Raw genomic sequence first — 27617 nt, 5'->3', positions numbered from 1 at the left:
TTTTTAAAGTCCTATATAAAATCTTCAGCTGAAGTCTATTTCTTCCTCAAACAAAAGGACCACCTTTATTTGTGTCTGCTGCCTCTTCTCTTCATTGCAGCAGTGCACTGTGGACAGTACCATTTGCCTTTTGGTGCCTCTGTCAATCCAACGCAGCCATAATGGAACCATTCTATAGGGCACTAGAAAGCAAAATTGCAAAAAACAAGTTTTCAGTACTTCTGAAGACAAGAGAGTATATTAAAATATGCTCAGGAGACCGAATAATCCATTTAATTTAACAATAATTAGATGTGTGACATCAGAATTTTTAGATCTAGATTATTTAGACATCATTTAGACTAAACGATAAGCTTCAGGAATGAGGAAATGAAGGTACAGAAAAATTATGCATCTTCAAGAACCCTGAGGTCCATGTAATCTAGTCCCCTCATCCTAATGAATGAAAATTCACTAGTTTTCAACCTTCAAGGGCAAAAAGAAGTGGGATGAGTCTTCTATGTAGAAGGTAAATATATCTTAAGATTTTATTTAATAGCCTTATTTGCTGTCTCATAAAGTAGAATAAGCTGATTGTAATTAAAGACATTAATTTATGTCTTATGCCCTGGATTTCCTACGTGGGTGTTTCTATTCCTAGAAATGTAGAGAAAAAGTATTCCTTTTTCAAACATATTAAGCAGAAAACTCTTTCATGGAAAGTCTTAGCACTCAGAAGAGCACAACTGGGAATAAGAAGAATCAGACAAGCATGATGCTGGTACTCATAGAAATCTCATTCACCATTTTCACTAACTGCCCCAGAAGAGTTTACAGTGATGTTCTTGAAATGGTTGGGTAATATTGTTTTTGCAATAACCACAAACAGCCTACAAGGGATTCTAGATAGGGAAATAGAAGGAGGCTCTGTCCCAATCTACATGAGCATGTTGCTGTAACCCTATCAGGTCTAGGAAAAGTACACATTTTAATGCACCTAGCCAGCTCCCTCAATCTTCAGATTGTTTTACAAATTTAAAACTCTTGTTAATCTTAGGATCCTGTCACTACTAAATAAGGAGGGAGTCAAAATTACTAGACAACAATATTCTCAGTATTGAATAAAAAACATATCTCTAACTAAAATTAAGTCTCCTAAAAACGAAGAATTCCTTCCTTTCAAATTTCCTTTATTTTTTAGATCAGAGGTGGCTCTTATCAGCTGACACCTGCAGAGTACAGGAAAAAATATTATACTCATGAGAGGAAGATAATCTCACATTAGATCCTCAATTATCCCACCCTTCACTTTAGCACAGTGCAGCCTGAAAGAATGAATTGTTTTAAAATTCCATTTCTTCAATGTGATAAATGAACTGGATTCTAGTAAACACAGTATTTTTTAGTAAAGGGAAAGGAGGGTATTTATAATTTTCATACAACATAACACTTCTGAGACAATCTGCACATAAAACCATAAAATTAGCTTTAAAAATTAAAATAGGGAACACGTTAAGGGACATTACCCTATTTTGAAGAGGAATATTCTAGCATTAGCACAACATAACTAATATACCTGCAAACCTGTTTTCTTAGACCAAGCCATACAGCAAATAAGACAAATATTCAAGTAATAACAACCTGTGATTTTTTTCATTCCTAAATAGAAAAATGTAATACTTACATCTTGGTTATCACATCCCACCATCTCACCATAAGATACCTAGTTAAAAAAAATTAAATGTCTTTATTATGACTATGTAACAAACACCTAAATCCCAATGAACTGTTTATGTATGATACTGCTGGAAAATAGAGGGAAATACACTGAATATACAATTACATTGAGAATCAAGTTATAATAGTTTTTTCCTAAAATACTCTTTTGGGCGGGGTGGGGCAAGGGTGGGAAGAAATGCACAGGAATTATCTGCCCTTCAGAAGTCTGGAAGAACTTGCTATATAAATCACCTGGACGAAGGAGTCATCTTTCTGGGTAGTTCTTATTGTAAAAATTTTAAGTTTCTTTCTTGATTATTTACTTACTGAAAGTTTTTACTTCTTGGGTCACATTAGGTCATTTATATTTTTGCAATTAATAGTCCACTTCCTTGAAACTTCTAAACTTATCTATTTTATGTCCTTTCTCATTTTTCTTTTGGTCTTCATCACCAGCACTTTAGGGCATAACTTGCTAATCTTGAGTTCACTGAAGTTCTCAGTGGACTGAATAATTTTTCAGACAGGATTAACTAGATGGCATACCTTCTGATTCTCTGCATGAGTGAAAATATATTTACATGGTCCTATGCAGAGAAATAACTTCTCTGAATATCAAGTTTTTGGGGGCTCTTAATTTTTCCCTGAAAGCTCTACAGACATATTCCATCACCTTCTAGTGTTTTAGTGTTACAGAGGAAAACTCTAGGTTCAGTCTGATTTTGTTCTTTTGCAAGTAATCTACTTTTGTTGTCAGGATACGGGATACGCTTTTCTATCATTTGTACTGAAAAATGTTTATCGGGTGATAGTAGAACAGCTAACAAATTGTTAAAATTTTTAAAAATCAGACTGGCAACTCATACTGTTAGACACAATAATCTGCTGATAGACTGTCTTAAATGTGAAGAAACTGAAGCATGCAAAGAACTAGACAAAACCATGTAAAAACTAGGAGAAAATATTATACAAGACAATTTTTTGTAGAAAGAAGAGCCAAAGAGAAAGCCCTTCTAAGTATATAATCCATGGCTTGCTTCATAAAAAAAAAAAATTAACAGTCATAACTACATAAAATTAAAATTTTAGAATTATTTAAAAAAAACTAAATTAAGCAAATATTTAAAGTACATAACAAAAACAATAGAAAAATCAGCCGACACCATTAGGAGTCGATTCATAATGTAAAAAACAAAAATGGTCAAAAAACGTCCAACTTCAATAATACTAGTGTATTTAAAACAATAATATAAAACTACCAAATTGGTACTTAGTTTTTAAAAGAAAATAATATCCAGTGTTGGACAGGGTTTAGTAAACAGGTATGTTTATTAATTTTTGGTAATAAATTTCTAGAAAATATATTTTGGTAGTCTGTCAAACATTTAGAGCCTAATTTTATTTCTAAAAGATTATCCAAGAAATTATATGTATAAAATGGATTACATTTAAAAAATGCCTATCATAATATTATCCCTAATTTCAAACAAATTAAAACCACTAATATAATCTATAGCTAGGTATTGGTTAAAAAAACTACAGTGGATGGCATAAGAGATAACTATGTGAAGATTAAAAACATGATCTTAAAGAAAAATCATGTTCGGTATACCTGATTTAGAGAAAAAAGCCAGTAACAAGAAAGTATACACTGTGGTTCCTACTGACAAACTTACATACACACATGCATGTGCAAATCTGCATAGACATGTGTTATGAAATGCATGCTTATGTCTCAAAATTCATATGTTGAAGTCCTAACCCCCAACGTGACTGTAATTGGACACAGGGCCTGTGTGGAGGTGGTAAAGGTTAAATGAGGTCATAGAGTGGGGTCCTACTCTGACAAGGCTGGTGCCCTTATAAGAAAAGACACCAGAGCACACTCTTTCTCCCTCTATCATGTGAGGACCCGGTGAGAAGGCAGCAGTCTGCATCTAGGAAGGGAGCCCTCCTCCAGAACTGAGTCAGTGGACACCTTGATCTTGGACTTCCCAGCCTTCATACCTGTGAGAAAATTATTTTCTGTTGTTTAAGCTACCCAGTCTGTTGTATTTTATTAAGGCAGCCAATGTGCACGTGAGGTATATGGTAGTGGTACACCAAAAATGTTTAGTTACAGGTTGTATCTGAGGGCTAGGATTATGGGTAACATTTTTCTTTATACTCAGTATTTACAGCAAATGTCACTTTTGTAAGAAGGGGGAGAAAAGTATACAAATAAAGCAAGGGTATTTTAAGTGAGTTTAAAAAAGTGCTTAAAAATGAAATAGTTCTCTTCCTTCTAGTTTATTCAGATTATACTTTTATAGACATATCAGACTTTTACCTGATTACAAATGCAGTATCGAGGTTCATTTGGGTCATAAGTCCAATCAACCTGACTATTTGAATCAGATTCTGGCACTACAGTTGTTTGTTGAGAGATTTCTTGTACAACAGTTGATGATGAAGAACACGATGATAAGGAAGAAGAGGAGGAGGAAGATGATGACTGCTGGCTTGAAGACTTGTTGTTGTTTCTGAAAAAAATAGTATAAGTTTTATTTGCTCACCATCCAGAAGTTACCAGAGAATAACTCCTAAATAAATAGTATAAAATGAAATTACATCAAATGTATAAATTAAAGTCTAAGCTAAAGTAATCTGGATTTACCAAGGACTTAAATTGTAGGTAGTACTTTGAAGAACTAATATAAGTTTTGGCTACTTTACAGACATTATTTGTATTTTTTTTTTTTTTTTTTTTTGAGATGGAGTCTCGCTCTGTTGCCCAGACTGGAGTGCAGTGGCACGATCTCTGCACACTGCAAGCTCCACCTCCCAGGTTCACGCCATTCTCCTGCCTCAGCCTCCCGAGTAGCTGGGACTACAGGCACCCGCCACCATGCCCGGCTAATTTTTTGTATTTTTAGTAGAGATGAGGTTTCATCGTGTTAGGCAGGATGGTCTCGATCTCCTGACCTCGTGATCCGCCTGCCTTGGCCTCCCAAAGTGCTGGGATTATAGGCGTGAGCCACCCCGCCCAGCCACTCATTATTTGTATTTTTAAGTAAACTGAATACTCTTCATCAAAACCTAAAGCACACATACACAAAAACATTTGATGAAAGTGGTTATAACCATCAACTGATGTGTGAATACCTACCATGAGTATGGCAGGGAACCAAGACTGTAAAAATTCACAAGTAATTTACTGCTAAGCCCTATGCTATTTAAATTCTAAAAGTATAGAACTTTATCATAAGAAATTACATTAAACTTGTACCATTAAGATGAATTAATTTTTAAGATGTTTGACACTTCTGTCGTGGTTATTTCATATTGATCATTCTTTAAGGGATTAATTCACAAAAAATATAACATATTTAAAAATACAGAAAATATAACTACTAGGTAACTAATTATTTTGGCCTAGCATTTGAACTTTCATTATGTATAAACACCCAGCATATTCAGTTACCTGGGATAGACAGTGATAAATGCTATTAAGTTTTCATATTTAAAGCTTATAAAATCATCCCAAGTCTCATATATAAAATCTAGGGATATTTTTATACTATCAAGTTTTTGGGACCCAAGACTAAGAATGAAGATGCCTTGCTTGCTGTTAATCAAAATGAAAAATCTTGTTTAAAAAAAAAAAATCACCAAGATATAATTTGCATTGCATTAATTTACCTTGAAACACATGGCAAAATAAAGGGTAATAAATGAAAAGCAGTTCCATAAAATGATTTATCTTAATGAATAAAAGAAGATAAATAGAAGTCATGTATTAACAAACTCAATTTACGACTCTAGAAAAATTAAAAACAACTCTAACACTTTTTAAAGACTTGACCCCTTCAAAGTATGGCACTATAAAATGAAAACTGCATGTCTCCCTACCTCTGCAAGGTTAATTTTAATCCGTTATATCCTGCCTTTAACATAAAGAGGCCTGGCTGAAGTGTCAAGTAGACCAAGTGTTCAGTAAACGTGTAGGGCTACTGTAACAATAAAACTTACTTGCTCTTTCGACCACTCCGTGAGTCAGCTGCTGATGAACTGGCATTCTGTGTTAATGTTGTCATAAGTGCCGAAGATGATGAATAGCCAACTGTTTCCCTGGCCATTGAAAATTCTTTTCCCAGCTGAAAGTCATTATTCTTAAATGCTTCATAACTGGCTTTTAAACTTGATGTTCTTCGTCCCTCCTTCATCTTAAATAGACATTCATTGATAGCATCAATATATGTAAATATGTAGATTTTCTTTTTCAAGTTTTACAAATTATAGTTTTATTTTGGTTTATCAAATGTTAATTTATATTGTTTAAACTATTATTTTCATCACTGGAATTTAAGGTTTTTTTTTTTTTTGAGGTGGAGTTTCGATCTGTCGCTTGGGCTGGAGTCTAGTGGCACGATTTTGGCTCACTGCAACCTCTGCCTCTCAGGTTCAAGCAATTCTCCTGCCATAGCCTACCGAGTAGCTGGGATTACAGGCACCCACCACGCACCCAGCTACTTTTTTTGTATTTTTAGTAGAGATGGAGTTTCACCATGTTGACCAGGCTGGTTTTGAATTCCTGACCTCAAGTGATCCACCCGCCTCGGCCTACCAAACAGCTGGGATTACAGGTGTGAGTCACCATGCCCAGCCTAACCTTTTTTATTTAAAGATTTAAAATAAGATTTTACGCAGTTAGAATATAAACTATGGGATGGGCAACTTCTTAATTTGGAATATAGACAAACTATACAGAAGTCAACACACTCAAGATGACCTAAGTCTAAGGCTACAGGGGAAGCCTTGGAACTGGCAGAAAGAACGAAGAACTATGCTAGCATGTGCTGTGGACTGCAGTCAAGAACATGGGCAACATGAGCAGTTATTGTGAGAAGGGTCTGCATATAATCCGCATGATAAACCTATTTTTTAGTTTTCATTATCAATCAGGTAATTTCTACATATTATTTCATTAACTAAAATATCACATCATGAAATCATGACTTAAAAATGAAAATATACAATGTTAGAAAACTATTTGTTCACATCCAGTTATTTCTATTAGGTTTCCAATGATTCTGACAAAATGTAACATTTTGTCTCTAAACCCTTTACTTTTTACCTGAGCTGTAGCCTGAACTGCTTGAGCAGCTGCCATGGTAATTGCCCCTGCACCAGTTCCTGAAGATAACGAGCCAATGTTATAGGATCCCAGAGGTTGGGAGGAATTCACATTGTAGGCATTGTTAGAAGAGGCTGTGGAATTATTATTTCGACAACCTGTGTAGACGTAAAAAAGAAATAAAAATGGTTGCAGAGAACATAATGTTAGTGAGTCTAAATTACATTATTTCCCAGCACAGACATATCATCATTAAAATTTTTAATGTCACTTGTACATTAAGTCAACTGAATAATGTATTTGGTTTTCCTTTTTCTTCTTTCTCCATATGTATACTTTAACCAGGTAAAGAAACTGTATGATTCATTAATCCTGAAAGACTTTATTTCCCCTTATTCTAACACAAACAAACAAAGCAATCATATTTAAGAAAATTAACTTACCTAGTGTATTTTCCTTAGAGGCATCTGACGTAAGAGTGGATAGAAGAGCTTCAGATTTAAATTTCTTTTCAGGAATATGATCTGTTGTCGTATGGTGAGAAGTTGGATTATATTTCCTTTCTAAATATAAATAAAGAATTCATGTGTTTTTAAACTTTAGAGAACTATGGACAAGGCATAATACTTATATCCAGTTATAACGTGAAACAGTATGATCTGGGTTCCTCATAAAATACAGAACATGATGTTTCCTCAGAAGGCAGGACAAGCAGAACTCTGTGTCACATGTTTATTAAGAGTAGACTTCTCCACCATTTAAAAAACTTCTAGCAAAGTACTAAAGATAACCCAAGATACACCATGGGCTCATATACAATGTGAGGGAAATTTTGTTTTCAAAACACTATCTACCACTTAAAATAGTTTTCAGTCAACTATCTTTTCCCACCAAATTGATGTGTCAAAAGATGCACTGATACAGTCATTTTTTGACTGTTATCAACCAGCCAGCCAGTCATCTAACTAACAATTCATCCACTCACTGACTTACCAACCATTCAGACTTAATTATATGCCAAACATTAGGTTAAGCATTGGAGAAGCAAGGATGAAAAAGACAAAGGCCTATTATAAAATAGTTTATTGTTTGGCTCAGTTGAAAAGCTCCCTAAGGAGAATGCTCAGTTGAAAAGCTCCCTAAGGAGAATCAGGTATGTGTATGAAGGGAATATATGCTATTAGTACTACACATTCTCCTTCTATGCACTTAAGAGAAAACAGAATACTCATTTCCGAATCACATATGCTCCCCCCAAGGAAAAAGATAAGTCCGCCAGTACTTGCAATGAAAAAAAAAGAAGGGATTTATTTCTCAATTGGTTGTGTAGAGTTAAAAAAAGAGAACATACAGGTGATATAATAAGGTTTTCATTGTTTTTAAAACTTAGCTGCACTACACCAAACTTACTTTCCACTGGAGTATGTGAATGAGCATGGTGATTGTTCACTGGCTGTGAAGGAGTGTCTAATTCCAAAGATCCTAAAAGAAGAGAGGCACAGAGATACACCACCATTAAATGTCACCGCAGAACTTCACATGTCACTCAACTACAGGCAATGAGTTACCTTACCCAGCAGAGGACTAGCAAGTTGTGATGCATATGCCTGTATTTATTTTAGCCAGATATGTTAGAGGATCACCACTGTCCATCCCACACTGAGTTATCCTCTCTCTAAACAATAAGTTATCCCTTTCCCAATATTTATCTTAAGTACAAAATGGCTCAAGGCATACTCGTGACTAATTAGGGAATTCACCACAGTGGGTGCCATATAAATGGATGAATGGACATTGTAATCTCATTACTGGTAAGAGTCAACCTAGTTTTACTGAGTTGAAGAAATGGGAGATTCTAAAGTTCTACGTGATGGGGGACAATACTATATGAAAAAAATCATTTGATCATTAAAATAACATTATGATAATAAAGACTTCCTAAAAGAAGTTAGGGATTTTGTTCGCAAAAAGTGAGGAATAGAATCTCTAACACCAAGCTTTAAAATACCTCTAAATATATTTTTCTGGGTTTATTTTTGATCCCTTGAGATGAAATTATGGCAGGGCACAGGGTGGAGCAATTTTTATAACTTGATCCAATTTTGTTTCATATGTCTGTGTCCTTACAGAGGATGCTTTATTAACCTTCCTGCAGTACTGAATAGGCATGAATTATCACTACTCACAGCTATCATCAGCATTTTTAAAAAATCAAAGCAGCTAAAGAATTTTTAATTTTGTCTCAAAATACTTATTATCTTTATATAGGGTTCCTCCAGAAGAAAAGTATCACAAATAAATAGGATGATTATCTAAAGTGATGGATCTACTTTTGAACACAAAAATGCAACTATGGATACCAAGACAGATTTGGGATTGGCTTCCCTAGCTGACTTCTAGTGAGTAGAGAGATACATAGATTGGCACTGTAAAGAAATCTTTCATCTGTATGTAGAAACAGGTACATATTCTTTACTGTTGAAATGCACCAAGAAAAAATATGTTTGAAAGTTTTAATTAAATTCTAGTAGAAATTAGCCATAATATTAATTTGGTTCAATTAACATCTAGTGAGTGCCTACTCTACACCTAGTACCACACTAACTGATTTATGTAAATTACCTATTTAGGTTGGAAGAAATGCTAAATTAGTTAAGGAAACAGTGCTCATGCTTCCATTTTTGGGAAGTCACACCAAAGAAGTGACAGGGGTCAGTTATAGCAGGAGATCAAATAGAGCCTTGCAAAGAAATATTAAAATGGTTTCTTGCTGATAAGGGAAAGAAGAAAACACTTCTTTAAGAAAAAGAGGTAGTGTTATGAAACCAATGTGAGTCTTTTTCAGTATATGCAGTTAAGGAAAAGCCATAAAGTAATTCTTAAGAAGAGAAACTAACAACCTTCCTCAAAGCTTAAGTGTATAAAGAGGCAGAGTAAAGTCAACACACTTAATGCAAGATGGTTAATTTGTCTCCCGATGGTTACGTTTCTTTAAATTTGTTCTTACCACTCAACTTACTAGTATATATGGATATAAAATAATTTAATATGTTGTTTCATAAAGAGTGAGTGGATGATATCCTATACTATCTCTCTCAGTATCCATGACCCAAACATTTCCAACTGCTAGGGTCCAAGCTATCTGGCCTGGATGCCACCATCCACTGAAGGGCAGGATTTCAAAAGCCTGTGTGGGACAAGGTCTTCTCAGCAATTTGCACATGTACTGTCCAATATTGATGGAAAACTGTAAATTTTACTTACGCCTCTCTAATATTTCTGTAATTCCAGCATTATCAGCTTCCAGCTCCATTTTAAACTTAGCCAGTTCCTGATCCAGCTTTCTCAAGTGTCGATCTACCTGTTTCAAAGAAGATCAAAGATAACCACCAAAATTTGGGACACTGTTAAAGTGTCAGCTTAATGAGGAAACCTAAATTTTTGTTTCTTTTAGTGAATCTGCTTAGTATCCTTGAGCAAGTCAATTAATCTATGCCTCAGAGATTTTTAATCTATAAAATGAGGGTGTTAGGCTAAATAATCTCCCAAGTCTCCTTCAATAAATTTTAAGTTCTAAGACCCAAACTCTCAACTTGTTAGGAAACGTTCTATACTCCATTTTCAGAAGTAAGGACATGAAAATTAAAGTAAAACTGATTAGGGATTAGAGAATGGGAGGAGGGGATGGTGGAGGCTGGTCACTTTTCATAATATGCCCTGTGATTACTTAGAGCCTAATCTCCTCCTGCTTATAAGGCCATCATCCACACTGTCATACGATAAAAGCTATTATTTAGAATGATGAAAGATCCTCAGTCTACAAAGAAGTTCCTATATTCTATACATCTATTACTCTAAGGCATGAGAGTGAATCATAATGCTTGTAAACATTTATGTGAAGAGGTGAAACAAAAGGGATTGTTAGCCAGAAAACTCCATTCCTCAAAGGGTCTGGTTAAAATTATTTTATTTATAATACTATTTCCCTAGTTAACTTGGCAAAATTTTATTTTGTCACTGAGATCTTTTGACTAATTTCAGAAAATTATATGGCACCTCAAACTAACAAAAAATGTCTTAATGTATTTTTTAAGCTTAATATTAAATATTTTAATATTTTTTCAAACTCACTACTTTGAAGTGAAACCAAAAAATACACAAATTCTTTGAAAAATATTCATGTCACATTATTGACAACATCCTTTTCCAAGTCTAGTTTCCCACTGGATTACTGCTAGAATTAGAAATAACTTTCTTACAGATATCAAAATGTGCTATGATATATGATACTCTATCAGGGCAACATTTTAAGTAAGGTTTAGAATTAAATAATGTGTAACTAACATGAGGAAGAAGGGGAGAAAGGTAGCAAAACACAATGTGCATGGGTTAGATGCCTATGAAGAGGAGGTAATGTGCTTGACACATCAGATGACCTATCTTTTCTAGCCCTCAATCTGATCTTTTGAAGTTATTACTGTCTCTACTTTATAGGTGAAGAAATTAAGGCTCAGAAGGGTTACTTAAGTAATATGCCCAAAGTCACATAGCGAATGCATTACAGAAACCAAATTTAACTTTATTTGTAACAAATTGTGCTTTGCCATTTACCTGACATTGACCTCTGAACTTTCTGCATGCAGAAAACAACTGTTTTTTTTTTTGAAAAACATTCTTCAGAATAATATAACTCAAGTATAAAAATTACTAATATTGTCCTATTATTTGTATTTTATATATTAACAACAATCCTTAGGGTGTTGGTTTGTGATTTTTTCAATAACTGAAAGCCAGTTTTCCTTCCACCTTTACACACACATTACTTTTCAGAGTTCTAGAATATTTAAAAACCTATAACATCACATATTATGGATACTTGCTCCTATTCAAAGAATCTGCAGGTAACTGAGCATCCTTTAATGGAACTTCCTTTCCAATAATAGTGTGAACACAGACGTCTGTTATTTGAGCATACCTCTTTCATTGTCAAAATTTAATCTCAAGGGAAATCAGAAAAAATATTCATATTTAAGTTCCAAGACCACTAATACAATGAACACACTCCACTGCTTTTTGTACCTACAATTATACTAATAATAAATATTGAGCTATTATGTGCTTGGTGCTGGATTAAATGGAGGATATATGAAGAATGGAAGAGAATCGTTGCCTTCATAGGAATTAGAATTTAGCTGACAAATCAAGATTTGCATATGATTTTTAATATAATAAGGGATAAAATATAGTCTAGATGTCACAAATAAGCAACAGTTCAAAAAGAGTCAGAAGTTGTACATAAAAAAGTAACACTGGTAGACACGAAGGAGGTACGAATTAGTGAAGATGGATTGTATTCAAATAGAAGGAAAAAAGGAATCACAATAAAAAATGTAGAGACAGGAAGACAAACAATATGCTTAGAGAAAAACAAAGTATGATGTAGCGTGTAATATGTATATAAAGCACAGTGAGCAAGAATGTCAGGTTGAGGGGGTAGTGTCAGGGTGAGATAAAGACCTTTCTTTTTCATACCATACACCTTGCCCTAACTCACTTCACCTCTGCATTTAAGGATTGTTTCATTTTATTAAATATATTATTGATAAAGTTCACTACATATGAAAATGTGAAAAATAATGATGAGACTTTCAATACTAGATAGCTCAGAAAACGCACTAGAACCTAAAGGGTTAATAACTCTAAAAACCAAATTCACAGTTAAAATGAACAAAGACAGAAAAGCCTTAACCACTTGTGGTAGGCATCTTTATAAGATGGCTTCCAATCATTCTCACTTCCTCATATGTAAAAGAGATTATGACCTGATTAATGTTATAAGCAATTATTAGGCAATGAGAATTATTTTTCTTCTATTTACTACTGCTGTACTAACTCAAATTAGAAGTTGGAAAGTCCCATTGACCACAAGAATTAACTTAAGCTATAAAGCACTAGGATATTTAAACAATGTTAAACAGCCATAATAAGAGCTGTGAACTTGCCTGAAATCCATCATGTGCATTCCCTCAACCTACATGATTCTGAACGGTTAAAGCACCTCTTCTAGCTGATCACCATGTTGTCCCCACAGGCATCAAGCAAAGCAAGGACGTAAGTTACCTCACCCTTCCACAAACATCTGCTTTCATAAGACTGATTTACAATAGTAAAGAGGGTACTGATCCAATTGAGAGATTTTCCATTAGCCACAGATTCCTAAAACAGGGCTAACCACAGAGTCTAATTATTTCTTTTTTTCCCAGTTAATGTCAACAAGTGCTATAAACAAAGTTTCCTTGCTCTATAACCCCAAATCATATTCTACAACCCCAAATCATAACAGCTTTAAGTTTAAACTCCTATAATTTTTCTAGCCTCTTTAAAGACAAAGGATATTCTACCAACATTACTTGTTAACATACTCATGATCATAGCAAATTTAAGTCATACTTGGCCCCTCTGCACAAAACAAACAAAAAATCCTTCATCCTATAATATTTGCATAGAGTTGTAATCTTTGACTCTTTCTTTTTTGACTCTCTGGTTTTCCAATATTCAAATTTAAAGTGTATCACTAATGGACCCAAACAAAACTAAATACAGCTTTTTTAAAGTCTCTACATGATCTACTGCTTCCAATACAATTTATAAAATTTAGATGTCTAGCTTGCCCTATCGGAATAGGCAATCAAGTCTGTTACATTCTAAGTTGAAATAGACAGCAGTAAGTTAAATTTCTATCCATGAAAAGGTCTAGTAATAGCGAGTAAGGAGGGTAAATTGGGGAAGAAAAAGAAACCATGATGGCAAAGTATTTCTCAGATGACAGGTCATGAAAATGATTCTTTATATCTCTAAATTACATTTAAACTAGATGAAAATGTGACCTATTGTTATGCTGAAACAAATACTTAAGAGGCCTTAGCATATAACTCTGTCTAATCATCTTCCTGAAAGACAATAAGGACAGGACAGAAATCAAAAGGTCAAACTCACATAATATATTTCCTTAATTAGAGTATCAGATGAAAACTTTCAAATTTACAGGTAAAATGTGCATCTGAAATATAATCATCTCAGGAACAGGCCAGGATATAAAAAAAGAAGCAAGTTCAAGGGTATTGAGCACTGCAAGAGACTGCTAAAATCATTCAAGTATTAACTAAAAGCTCAAATTTTATCAGGGTACGTATAAATCAACTTTATTAGGTATTGCAATCTAATACATCCTTATGACAGTGACACCTGGCTGAGAAACACAAATAAGTATTTAACGACTATTTATGAGTATCATGCTTCTAGAACAAAATTATTTTAAAAGGATAGATTTTGTGTGTGTTAGTCAAATTTCACTAAAACGGCTACTAAAATAAACTGTCAGTTTCTTCTACCAGACCCCTAAAACAAATTTCTTCATTTGTTGATAATATGTAGTTTGGTTTATTCCTTAATAAATGAGCTGAGCAGTGCAGTGATGGTCATAGGAAAAAAAAATGTTTACTACTGGTTTAAAAGTAAATAAAATATTTCAATGAAAAAATACAACGAAATGCAATGCCATATAAAACACTGAGGGATAAAATCAAACACAATTACATACTATGGTGACGTACCATAAATTCTGTAAAAGTAATACATGCTTATTTAAAATTCCTATAATATAATGTTTAAGCAAAGGCATACATACACAAAATCTCTTTTAAGGTCTATATTCCACGCCTCAGTTTAAAGTCCTTCACTGGCTTCCCACTGCTTTAGACTAAGAATCACTCTCCTCCTAGACAGGCTCACAAAGCCCCCATGCATTACTCCTGCCTGCTTCCTTTCATGCTGCTCCTTTCCTATTACAGACCACAGACCAACCACCCCGGCCTCTCTCTTGGTTCAACTTGCCAAGTCTTTTCCACTCCATACTTTGCCCTTGGTATACGACGTGCCTGAAACATTGTTCCCTTAGCTTTTCCAACAGGTGGTTCTTTCTCATTTTCCAAGTACCACCTCAAATGTCATCTCCTTAGACTACATTCTTAACAGCCTTCATCAGTTATTCAATTGTCTCTCCCTTTCTCCCCCTTCCTCTCTCCTTTCTACAATGTTTATTTCCTCCTGTGTACTTATCGAAATCTAAAATAGTCTTTATTTAATAGTTTGCCAGGCCAGGTGTAGTGGCTCACGCCTGTAATCCCAGCACTTTGGGAGGCTGAGATGGGCAGATCACCTGAGGTCAGGAGTTCGAGACAGCCTGGCCAACGTGGTGAAACGCCATCTCTACTAAAAATACAAAAATTAGCCAGATGTGGTGGTGCATGCCTGTAATCCCAGCTACTGGCTGTGGCATGAGAATCACTTAAACCCGGGAGGTGGAGGTTGCAGTGAGCTGAGATTGCGCCATTGCACTCCAGCCTAGGCAAAAAGAGTGAAACTCCATCTCAAAACAAACAAACAAACAAACAAAACATTTTGCCTAAGCATTGTTTGTGTCATTACTGCCCACCTACTACTTGTGACTGCTCATAGCTGGAGCTCTATAAACACTTGCTGAATGAATGAAAGTCATACTCTCCCACTATATAAAGTTGTACAAATACAAGTATACCACTGTTTTTTGGGTAAAATATCTCAAAACAGAATTTACTGTAGTTTTACACTTACATTATGTCCCATCCACTCTCCTTTAAAGCAGACTAGCAGTCTCAGTTCTCAAATGTTAAGTTTTATAGGAATGTCATTTTTATTATTTATCAACTTTCATTTGGATGTTTACTATTGTTATTTCAGGGAAGATAACTAATTTGACAGGGTAACTCCATTTAGTGACCTCCCAATTGAACAAGTCAATAATTCCCTTATATTTGACTATAATTACATGTAAGGGTAATAAGGTAAATTTCTTACCCTCAGGCATAAAGTGCCCAAATATTACAAGACGCTGTGTTGATATGTGCTACACAAAGCACAAGTCTTCCAGGAAGGTACATAATTGTTTTTGACATTTTGGTAATTATTTATTCATAAGTGAAGCTAGTGTTTTACTTATATTTGTAGTACCAAATTAGTAAGTTTTCCTCTTAAATATACCATCTAAAAATTTACTTAGTATGTAGGTATTGTAAAAATCATGAAGGCATGAAAGAGATGATTAAGGTTGGAAGACACTAGATTATAGATTACCTTGAAAACCTTTGTCCTTCTCTTCATTGTTCACTTAATCTACTATGTCAGGCTCTTGGGGTACAGAATGACCAAAAACTTCACCTACCCTCAGACCCCCTGGTCAGGAGAGCTAATATTTTTGATTTTATAAAAAACAAAAAACAAAATGGCCGGATGCGGTGGCTCATGCCTGTAATCCCAGAACTTTGGGAGGCCGAGGTGGGTGGATCACCTGAGGTCAGGAGTTTGAGACCAGCCTGGCCAACATGGTGAAACCCCGTCTCTACTAAATATACAAAAATTAGCTGGGGATGGTGGTGCACGCCTATAATCCCAGCTACTTGGGAGACTGAGGGAAGAGAATTGCTTGAACCCGGGAGGCGGAGGTTGTAGTGAGCCGTGATTGCCCCACTGCACTCCAGCCTGGGCGCAAGAGCAAAACTCCGTCTCAAAAAAAAAAAAAAAAAAACAAGATTGTTTGGGGAACATGTTAACTGGAGGCCTATTACTTTGAATAGTAATGTTCACTTCACTGTTTAATAAATCTGTTTTGTCATTAAAGGGGACGCTCTTTAATTAAAAATAGGAAGAAAAAGTATTACAAAGTTGAAGATATTTTTGGTTAAAATGCTCAAAACATACATATTACTTATTACTATAAGTTTTTATTGTAAAAAATATTCCTTTTACCGAATGCTCATCTGCAAATCCTGTTTTACAAGAACTTTCAAAATGACCTTATATATCAGAAAAGGAAATCTATCCAAATTGAAGACAGTAACAAAATTATGAGAGCAATTTAGTAAGAGGGAAACCAAAAAGATTGCAGCAAAGAAAAGGATCATAAGATTGTGTGTTTTCTCTCTCAAAGTGATGCTATAAAGGAAACTAAACTCACCTGAATTGTATTACTTCTTGAAGTCACACCTTGAAAAGAAGTAGCTATTTGTATACTGCAGTCTATCCTAGTCTGTCCATCAAAACTGAACCAATCTCAGCATACTCTAGTACCCTGGGAGAAACTGCTTCCCAACGAAAATATATCTCCACCAACAATAACACCATTAAACTCTCTTGCCAAGACTCCTAACTTGGGAGTCATATGAGTGCTTTTTCTTCTCTATTAACATATTCAGGTGATTTTTGTTCAACAAATATTTATTGAAGAATAGCTATGCTAGGTTCTGAAGAGACTAAAATAAAAATACATAGTTCCTAACATTTATACTAGGGAAGACAAACACAAAAGCAAAGGTAAATATATAATTACAATGTTATTTGATCAATAATAACACGTGAATAAGAGTGATTTGGAGGCTGACATGTCTGAGGATAGGGTAAAGCACAAACTGCTAATTATCTGCATAGTTTCTATTCTCCCCTTCTTTCTGACAGAACCTCACATATCTGGGGTGGCCATGTAGCTAGAGGGAGCCAATAAGATATAAGATGGCAGTAGGTAAGATTTTCAGGAAGACTCTTTCAAAGAGCTGACTAAACTACAAAATGTGCCCTTCTGAGTAATCCCCTACTGCAAGTCTTCTTCCTGCCCAGAATGGATGGTGGAACAGATTAGAAGCAGCCTGGGACACTGATCGTGTTGGGGTGGGATCATGTTGGAGGAGTCTGGTCTGCCTCCTCCAACAGGTATTTTACATGAGATAAAAATAAATGCATTTGTAAAAACCACTCTTATATGCCTTTCCTGTTATAAGCTGTCAAATCTCTTCTCCTAGATATAAATGATACAAATATGAAGGTTATCAAGACTATGTTAATAAAGAGGCATGTGTAGGATTATGAAGGATAGGGAAAAGTTTACCAAGCAAACAGGAAAAAGAAAGTCATCCCAGTCAGGAAGAGTCATGCATACACAGTATGTTCACCATGGATCGGGCACATGGATGGTGGTGAGGGACAGAGGACAACAAAGAGATGCAGTTAGAGATCTGGCAGAAACCAAATCAAGAACTTTCTACATGGCATGATAAAACAAGTCAGTAGCAAAATGCTTAAGAATTTCAGGCCAGGCGCAGTGGTTGAAACCTGTGATCCCAGCACTTTGGGAGGCCAAAGCCTCCCCCTTGAGCCCAGGAGTTCAAGACCAACCCTGAGGGCAACATAGGGAGCCCTCATCTCTACAAAAAATATAAAAATTAGCCAGGCATAGTGGCAAGTGTCTGTAGCACCAGCATCTGGGAGGCTTGAGTCTGGGAGGTTGCAGTGACCTGAGATTGTGCCACTGCACTCCAGCCTGGCTAACAGAGAGCAAGGGTCTGCCTCAAAAAAAAAAATTAAACAAGGAGAAAGCATGCTTAAATGTGTATTTTAGGAAAACAGTGATAAATCAAAGGCAGAAAAACCATTTAGAAAAGCTACTATAGTTGTTTGGGTAAGAGATGAAGCGTACTTGAGGGGACAGACACTAGAAAATGATATAAGGGAATTTTCCAGGGTGAATGACAATGTTCTGTATCTTGATTGGGGTACTGGTTACAAGAATATATACATCTGTCAAAATATGAATTGTACACTTAGGACATGTACATATATTGTCTATAATTACATTTCTTAAGTACTTGAACTACAGCAATGGTGAAGAAGGGACAGTTAGAGGTATTTATAAAGTAAAATGAACAACACATGGTGATTAATTAAATGTGAGGAAGTTAGTGACAAGGAGTATAGGGTGACTTTCAGTGCCCTAATCTGAATGGCTACAAGGTCAGTGGTTCATGTGAGATTTAGAAACAAAAAGTTGGTGGTGGGGCAGGGGAGGGTAGTTAGAGAAGAAAAAGGAGATGCTTTGAGTTTTAAATTTCAAAACACTGAGTTCTAGGGCCCGGGAATATTCAGCTAAGATTAAAAGACTCAAACAGCTTGGGCTTCAGGAATAATTAACGTATAATTGTTAACACTAAGAGAACACATGGAATTGCAATACACGAGTGTTTCCCAACTTGGGTGGTGTGCAAAGATTGGGGATAAAACTTGCATTTGAAAGAACAGGTCTTTACGCTGTGGAATTTGGTCTTCCTGGCCCTCTTAGCAGGTAGAAGAGGGGAAGACAATCACCTTCATGTGAGAACCACTTGAAGAGTAAGAAACCACGTAGGTCAAGGACAGAACCCTAAGGAACACCACCATTATGAGCTGTATCCAAGGAGACTAAGAAAGGCCACAAAGGTGGGAGCATCTAGAGCAGGCAGTCACATGGTAATACAAGGTCAAGAATGGCAAGACAAAACGAATGGCAATAAGCATTAAATTTACCAATAGGGTCAGTTAAAAAGAATTGAAGCTGTCTATGAATTTAACAATAAAGAATTCATTAAATGAAGTTATAGAGGGTTAGTAAATAGAACCCCAATTGCCATAAATTTAGGAATAAATCGAAGGTAAGGGAGTGTCAAAGAGTCTGAATGAGAAATTAAGAAAGACTACACTAGCTAAAGCAGAGTCATGGTCATGACAGGATTTATATTAGATTATCTGGGTTCTTTTTAAATATGAGGAAGACTTCAGCATGTTTAAATGCTGTGGTATAGAAGCCAATAGAAAGAAAAGAGGCTAAAGATTAAAAAGAGAAGGCATAAGTGATGAAGCAAAGATGCAGCAAGTAAAAACATGCCCTAAGGCAGCAACAATGTGGAAGATAGCTGTAAGAAAAGAGATCAAGAGCTCAGTCTCTTGATTGAATAGGAAAGGGCTGATAAAATAGGAGGAAATGAAGTGTAGACACAAGAAGTATCAGAGGCAGGGCAATTCCAAGTGATGATTAGGTTTAGTCTGTGGCGACTGAAGTGGATTAGTATTTACAAAAGCCAAAGAAGTAGATGACTAGGTAGCATAAGATGATTGCAACAGAGAACTGTGAACCAGGTGCCAGTTTTTCAATCTGAGCCTCACCTAGAAGCCATTAAATTATACTGATAAAAGGTAGAGGGTAACTGAGATGATTATCACTAAGTCTGAAAGAGAAGGGATTTTTTATATTAAGGACATAATGTTCACCTGCAATAGGATTAAAGTATTTAAAAAGAAAGGCAGGGAAGGAGAAAGGGAAAAAGAAAAAATAATAATAAAAAGGAAGAGGGTAGAGCAAAGGAGGGGGCAGAAAAGAAAGGGTGGGGGAAGAAAAAGAAGAAAAGACAAAAAGAAGCCTCAGAGATACTAGGAGAGTGAGAGACAGCAGCTTCCACTCGGCAGAGTTGAAAGGGAAGCAGTGGCTTCAGGAAAATAGAAAATTCCAGTTCAGGAAATGAGATGGACTGAGTTCTTAAAGAAGGAGCAAATCCTACTATCTGGCAAACTAATAGCATTGTATGTATTCTAATGCAAACCCTCCAGTAAGGTATAAATTAATATTGCTTTTTTACAGCAGGAAACTGAGGTTCAAGGTTAAATAACTTTTCCAAAGTCATGGTGTCAGTGAAATGGCTGAGCGAGGGTTTGAACTCACATCTGCATGGATCCATTATGGACACTTGCTTTCTGTTATATTTCTTATGCTTTATTAAATTTACTACCTCGCCTTCATTACTTCACTCTTTAGCCTTGGAATTTATCCCTTCTCAATTAATTTCTGAATCTGTACTTTCCTTCTGTTTATGCCATTATCTCTGAGTGAAATGCTTTCCCCTCAATACAATACCTAATTCAGGACCCTGACTTTCTAAACAAACTCTGTTCAAAACTCTTCCTATACCCTCTAAGAAATCAGTAACTCTGCATGACTTACTTCAATGTTTTGCAGCAGACACCCCTTAATATTCAACTGGTTAATGTTTATTACATGTTTCTGTATGGATTCTCCACTTTAGTTTGCAGGTATGTCTGCCCCGCTACAGTAGTTTACAGACACCTTGAGAACAAGAGCCATTTCTAGTATTTACTTTTTTTTTTTTTTAAGACAGAGTCTCTCTCTGTCGCCCAGGCTGGAGTGCAGTGGCGCGATCTCTGCTCACTGCAAGCTCCACCTCCCGGGATTCCGCCATTCTCCTGCCTCGGCCTCCGGAGTAGCTGGGACTACAGGCACCCGCCACCACGCCCAGCTAATATTTTTGTATTTTTAGTAGAGACAGGGTTTCACCATGTTAGCCAGGATGGTCGCGATCTCCTGATCTCGTGATCCGCTCTCCTCAGCCTCCCAAAGTGCTGGGATTACAGGCATGAGCCACTGCGCCCAGCCTAGTATTTACTTTTTATTCCTCCATTAGACCCAGGTAAAGCTCCCTTTTTTTTAGGCACAGAGTGAATGAACAGTGTGGTTTTTAAATAAGAGATGAATACACACACACACACATATTTAAAAAGCATATATTTATGTTATATTTTTTCTAAATACACAAAGTATCTTTAGTAGAGGTCTAACAAGCAGTAAAACAACAAAATAATAAACAAAACAAAGAATAGAACCAAAGAGCTATATGAATTAAAAAGCAGGCATTCTCTAAATAAGGACTGATACATAGTCATTGAATATGAGGAGGAATGTTACTGAACAAATTAGTCTAGATTCAAATGTAAATGCCTTCTTCTAAGTTTATAGACATAATTAAAGACTGAAACAATTAAGACCTTTTTTTTTGGTTTTTATTCCACAGTAAATCAAGCTACAGCCTATTCTACCTATCTTTAGGCAGTGTCTTTTATGAAATTTTTTTCAGAATAACTCTATGAACAAAAGAGCCCAGGTTATTAGCACCATTAAAATGTGTGTACTACATAAAAACAACTAAACATTTTCCATGGCTCTACATGACACATGTTTTCAAGTTTGTGGTATAACCATTTACAATTCACACCATATGTGGTGTTCACCTTTTATCTTGTGTCTTGCTCACCAATGACATTTTATTTACACATACTTGTTCAGTAAGAAATCTGTACCCAGGAAAGACAACATAAGTATGAAATCTATACACTGAAGTTAGCCAAAAGTGAGCATGTGTTTTCTGCTTTAATTTACTTTAATGCAAAAACAGAAATGACTATTTCTTAAAGTATGTATTTTAGGAGAAGATGTTTCAAATGAAAAAGAGCACCATAATTGCATCAATATGAGAAATAGTGAATATTCTATCTATCTTCTTGGTGTTTTCAATCTTTTAGAAGTGCTGCTGTAAAAAAAGAATCTTGTTTAAAGTTTGTCATCTTGTATTGCTTAAACAACTGACACAGCTGTTACATACGATTTTTAACATCACTCACATAAACACTGATTCAAATGATTCTTCTTCATTTTAATCAGACTACCAAGAACTCTTGTCAAGGCAGTCTTCTCAGGTGTATTTTACCACAGAAACAATCTCAAAATGAAGTATAAGGCAAGTAAACACACTACCTTAAGAAGACAGGGATTAGTAAAATAAAGTTAAACATGAATTCTTGTTTAAAAAATATCTATCAGAAACCACCTTACCGCAGTATAGACTTGCTAAAATGTACAGTTCTCACCACATTAACTAACACTGTGGACTCTGACTTTTCCACAAATAAACCATAAAATGGACACTGAAATGTCAAATTAGATGTGATCAAGAGAGCAATACTTCAGTTTTAGTTGCTTCTTCCTACTACATTTAAGTCAATAAAATTTAAGATATAATCTATTATTCAAGTACTTATGGCACAGTATGCACATTACTTTTACTTACCAAGTCATATATCTGGTTTGCCAACTGAACCTTCTCATCTGCATCTTCCAAAGCTTTATAGTAGTCCTGAATGAAAACATTTTCATTTCAAAAATACATTAATCATTTAAAAATATTCATATGCAGGCCATATAACTGCATTTTCATTATCATATCTTGTTATCACAGTCATCCTACCTTAGTAATAAAAAACCTGTTAGAGGCCAGGCGCAGTGGCTCACGCCTGTAATTCCTTTTGGAGGCCAAGGAGGATGGATGACTTGAGGTCAGGAGTTTGAGACCAGCCTGGCCAACATGGAGAAACCTCATCTCTACTAAAAATACAAAAATTAGCCAGGCATGGTAGTGGGCGCCTGTAATCCCAGCTACTCGGGAGGCTGAGGCACAAGAATTGCTTGAACCGGGAGCCAGAGGTTGCAGTGAGCCGAGATTGGGCCACTGCACTCCAGCCTGGACAACAGAGCGAGACTCTGTCTCAAAAAAACAAAAAACAAAACAAAACAAAAACCTGTTAGAAATAGGGTGGGGATGGTAAAGGATTAGAAACTATGCACAATGCCCAAGAGTAAAAGGGAGATGTTCAGAATTTCTAGAAAGGATATAATTAAAAGTAAATGCCATTGTTAAGTCTAGAAAAAGCTATATGAGTTAATGAACAGTATTTAAAATAAAAAGTTAACTAAAATTGATCTAACTTGTAAAGTACATTTGCATTCCATTAAAAAAGTTTTTGTTAAAGTTCAGCTATTGAAAGGATTCTGATCTGCATTTCCCCATTTTCCAGTTGTTCTATAACTCCCACTTTAAATTAGGTATATATTCATACAACTCAATCTGTATTTCAGATTTTGCCTCAACTTATTAAATTTTTTTTTTAAAAAGAGGGGGAAAGATGATACTGTGAATTTCCACGGGGTACTAGACTTTTCAGGGTATACTTAAGGTGCAATCCACCAAAAATTTATTAGGTTAAAGAGATGATTAATGACTCTGGGATGTGGATGTATCATGTCTTTACTCACAAACACATGTCCCTCCAGGTATCTTCCAAGCTAGGACCACTTCTGTTATAGATTATGATTTTTTTTTTCCTAACAGAAACAATCCATGTGGTAGAATAAATAACATGTCGTAACATAACTACTCAATTTGTAGTTTCCAAATTTCTTCCTTAGTGGACCCTTTTTTTTTTTGAGACGGAGTCTCACTCTGTCACTCTGTTGCCCAGGCTGTAGTGCAGTGGCATGATCTAGGCTCACTGCAACCTCCGCCTCCTGGGTTCAAGTGATTCTCCTGTCTCAATCTCTCGAGTAGCTGGGATCACAGGTGCTCACCACCACGCCCGCCTAATTTTTGTATTTTTAGTGGAGACAAGGTTTCACCAGGTTGGCCAGGCTGGTCTCGAACTCCTGACCTCAGATGATCCACCCACCTCGGCCTCTCAAAGTGCTAGGATTATGGGTGTGAGCCACCATGCCCGGCCTCTTAGTTGACCCTTGAACAATTCTATGAACATTGGGTTTAGGAAGGCATTATTATTCAGAAATATTAAGATTTAATACCACACAGCTAAATAGCAGAATCATGACCAAACTCAAGTCTTTTAAGTTGTTCTTCCAATGTATCCATCCCTAAATGAACTCAATCATACTTGCAAAGCAAACTTTGAGATGTGCGTATATATTCATTCAATTCTGGAAGAGAGCTATAACCACTATAAAACTAACAAAACCTCAAAGAATTCTACGTTTCCAGACCAATTCATGTGCAAATTTAGAGTTTAAACTAGAAGGCTTTCTTAAGTTTCTTCTAACTTTTAAGATTTTGTTCTTCTGTGGGTCCACTAATTTAAGTACCTAGCAATATATAAAATATTCTTCAAGGTCTGCTCATGTTTATTTACCTAGTTTGTGGCCAAAACTGGAATACAGTACTCTATCTCAACTAGAATAAAACAAACTAATAGAAAAAAATGTAACTTTTAAATGGTCTGTCACTTTCTAATACTCAGTAATTATTGAAACAATATTTTTAATTACCAAAATGCTTTAATGACTAAAAATCCCTATCTGAAGCTCTAAACCACAATAAATTATTTATATTCTAAAGAGTCATTGATAATATTCCCTCATTTTGATATCCAGACCACTATTTAATTTTGAAATATCTTTTTCAGAGGGTCCCAATATTTCTTGATAAATTATCCAAAGTGTTCCACATACTTTTTTGATGGATGCCATTTGTTCTTCCCTCCATTCAGGTTTATTTTTCTTTGCATTCATAAAGAATTCACTGACTCTTTGTTCTAGTTGATCCATTGCATCTATGACATAATAAAAAAAATTCATATTAAATGACCAAATTCATATACTAAATATACATGGTTTGATTTAGGGAGGGAAAAAATCTGACAATATACACTCTTTCACCTTGCCAGTAACTTAAATATGTTATGCTTTGATTATGTAAATATATAATGCCTCAATTACCTTCCTTTAAAAAGTTACAATTTTCCTTATTCACAGATTATTTTTGTTTTTGTTATTTCAAAATTTTTTCCAATAGCCAAAGTAGATCAGCTCTATACTATAATTTTTGAGCAATACAGCCTTTAGGTCAGAAGCTAAAGGTATTAAATCAGACAAATGTACCAAAACACAATTAAAACACCATTAGATAATCCTAACATTTCTTTTAACAAGAAAAAGTGATAAAAATATTTGGTATATGGCATTAAACATCTCATCATGTCATATCCCAACTGAAAGTAGTAGGTACAATCATTTGAACATTAATTCTAGGTAAGTTTTCCCCAAATTATATGCTAAGACTAATCATCTCATTGGATGTCTGCTAAAAAAAAAAAGGAAAAATTAATTAAAAAGATTCTGTTGTTACGTAAGTTGAGAAAAATCTTTTCATAATATACTTCTTTTGGAGATTTTCAGTCCACAATAGCCTTTTAAAGACTCTATGAAGTCCTATGGTTAATTTTTAGAAGTATGTTCCTTTGTTTAAATAAGCATTTCTGAATTTATTTGGCACACTGTTCTGTTAATCCATAATACCTATTAACTTTAGAAAATTCTAGTTACTGTAAAGAAATGCACGTTTAAAAAGCCTGTAATACGTATAATGTAAGCCCAAATTACAAGAGAATTTAAAATTTTAAACAATAAAATATAAAAATAATTTAAATTTAAAGTAAGTTACCCTTTATTTAATGCCTACTCTGTATCAGATACTATAAATTCTAATCCATCTGTAACATTTTAAATCCTTGGATGAGTCCCTTTTTATAGACAATGTAAGCCCCTCACAAGTGATAATACAGTCAGAGTCAATGAGTAAATTAGTAAAGCCCTAAAACAAACTCAGATCTGACATCAATGTCTGTGCTCAGTCCTGCAGGGAACACTACTTCAGCAAATCTTTAGCATTTCAACTACACTAAAATTAAAATGAATTTGTGAGATAGCTGGAGAACCACACACACAATTCATACTTCATACCACAATCCACTGAACAGAAGGTGGCTTCCATGCCACCACTTTTTATTATGTGTCACCTGAAACTTACCGGAAAAATATACTCATAAACAAAGGGTATAGAAGTGGGTGTGTGGTCATGGGCAGAGAAGCCAGGAGCAGTGAAAAGGACAGGTTCTTAGCTGCAGCAAGTGGTCCCTGAGCCACCTATTTTTAGTCCTTGCTCTACGAAAGAGCAAAGTTAATTTGGGGAAAAAGTCACAGAGACTACCGGGCTATCACTGAAAGAAAAAGAAATGTTCACTAACTGCTAAAATTTTTAGTACTGCACATAAGAAACTTTACAGTGAAATCTAATTTCTGTCATTCATTTTAACCAAGAAAATGACGATTCTGTTACAATTTAAAATGTATCTTATAATGTGTAACTAAGTTTTCAAAATTTGACATTTGCCAGGGTCTCTAAAGAGCTATATATAACCTGTGCTTCTATGCTTTCCACTCTGGAAAAACTGTGAATAGGATGAACTTCAAAATAAGTATAAATGCTGAAATCTAAGTTCGATACGAAAAGGCTCAAGACAACATCTCAACATTTATTATGCTGACGTCCATTGAAACATAGATAACTATCTCAATGACGGTAGAGAAATATTTTTTGCACAATCCCACATTCTAGAAAGGAATACACGTGTCCCAATGCCTCCTGCTCTTGCAAAAGCCAGAAAAAATTAGCATGGGAGGGAAGGAGAAGGCGAGATTCAGGGCTGCCAGTTCTTTTTGACAACTCCTTATGCACTAGCGGAGTGAGCCAGAGGACAGTGAAAGAGCATTAGGCGCTAGCAGTGATGACAAGCAAGTCTGGCACTGAACGCGCGCAGCGAACAGGAGTAGTAGACGCGCCGACTTACTCTGCACCTGCAGGTCCATCTCGCGCATTTCCGTGAAGCGGTCCCGCAGATCCATAGGAAGCTGCTCAATCACTGTCAAAGGGAGAGTCCGTCAGAGGGGCGGGGCCAACGGCGAAATACGCGCTTACGTCACTGCGCGCGTGCGTCAGGGGGGTCGAGGGGGCCGGCAGCCCACAACGAGGCTGCCAGTTACCGTGAGAAAGAAACATCCCCCGCCGCCCCCTCCCTCCCGCCATCTCGCTACCCGTCCACTCGCGCTCTTGCCCGCCCGCAGGTCCCACTGGCAGCCGCCGCCAGCGCCGCGCACTCACTTTCCAGATAGTCTTCTAGGTACAACATCGCGGCCCTTAGAGCTGAGGGAACAAGGGGGTCCAGGGGTTTATTTGTGTCACTCGCTGTCGCCGGAGTTTTGTCCCTTCCAATATGGCGCCTCCGCTAGCAGCACCCGCTCGACTCCGGCAAAAAAAAAAAAAAGAAAAAAAAAAAAACCACTTTGGCGCCTGACGGCGCTTGCCTCACTGCCGCCCGGAGCTGCTATTGGTTGGTTGAAGCAATGACGTAAGCCGGCCGGTGTTCGCCCCCGTGCCTCTGT

The 27617-nt window shown here is 35.9% G+C and overlaps 1 protein-coding gene across 4 annotated transcripts; it reads right to left on the bottom strand.

Moving 5' to 3' along the window:
* ING3 (inhibitor of growth family member 3) lies at positions 1–27548 on the bottom strand. Of its 4 annotated transcripts, XM_054495645.2 has the most exons (12): positions 27337–27548; positions 27026–27097; positions 24849–24949; positions 22627–22692; positions 10079–10175; positions 8225–8296; positions 7258–7377; positions 6815–6972; positions 5710–5903; positions 4028–4220; positions 1664–1702; positions 1–182 (listed from the first exon to the last, which is right to left on the bottom strand). In XM_054495645.2, the coding sequence occupies exons 1-12, from the start codon at positions 27362–27364 to the stop codon at positions 66–68; spliced, it is 1257 nt and encodes a 418-aa protein (XP_054351620.1). In that variant the 5' UTR covers positions 27365–27548; the 3' UTR covers positions 1–65. The 4 variants fall into 4 exon arrangements, 3 of the variants coding, with proteins under 3 accessions (XP_054351620.1, XP_054351621.1, XP_063523867.1); XR_008503729.2 differs by lacking the exons at positions 1–182; positions 1664–1702; positions 4028–4220; ... (1 more) ...; positions 6815–6972; positions 10079–10175 and having other exon boundaries at positions 27337–27491; XM_054495646.2 differs by lacking the exons at positions 1–182; positions 1664–1702; positions 4028–4220; ... (3 more) ...; positions 8225–8296; positions 10079–10175 and adding an exon at positions 21273–22089 and having other exon boundaries at positions 27337–27545.
* Positions 27549–27617: the final 69 nt, after the last annotated feature.

Source organism: Pongo pygmaeus, chromosome 6 (assembly GCF_028885625.2).
Source record: "Pongo pygmaeus isolate AG05252 chromosome 6, NHGRI_mPonPyg2-v2.0_pri, whole genome shotgun sequence".
NCBI classification, from domain to species: Eukaryota; Metazoa; Chordata; class Mammalia; order Primates; family Hominidae; genus Pongo; species Pongo pygmaeus.
Note: the sequence above shows the minus strand (reverse complement) of the source record. Positions and strands in the feature narration are given on the sequence as shown.

Excerpts from the sequence above, each read along its gene's own strand:
- ING3 (XM_054495645.2), bottom strand. The coding sequence starts at position 27,364 with ATGTTGTACCTAGAAGACTATCTGGAAA. Across the intron at positions 24,950-27,025 it reads GATGGACCTGCAGGTGCAGA|ATGCAATGGATCAACTAGAA; the intron begins GTAAGTCGGCGC and ends ATTATGTCATAG. Across the intron at positions 4,221-5,709 it reads CGGAGTGGTCGAAAGAGCAA|AAACAACAACAAGTCTTCAA; the intron begins GTAAGTTTTATT and ends TATTTTTTTCAG.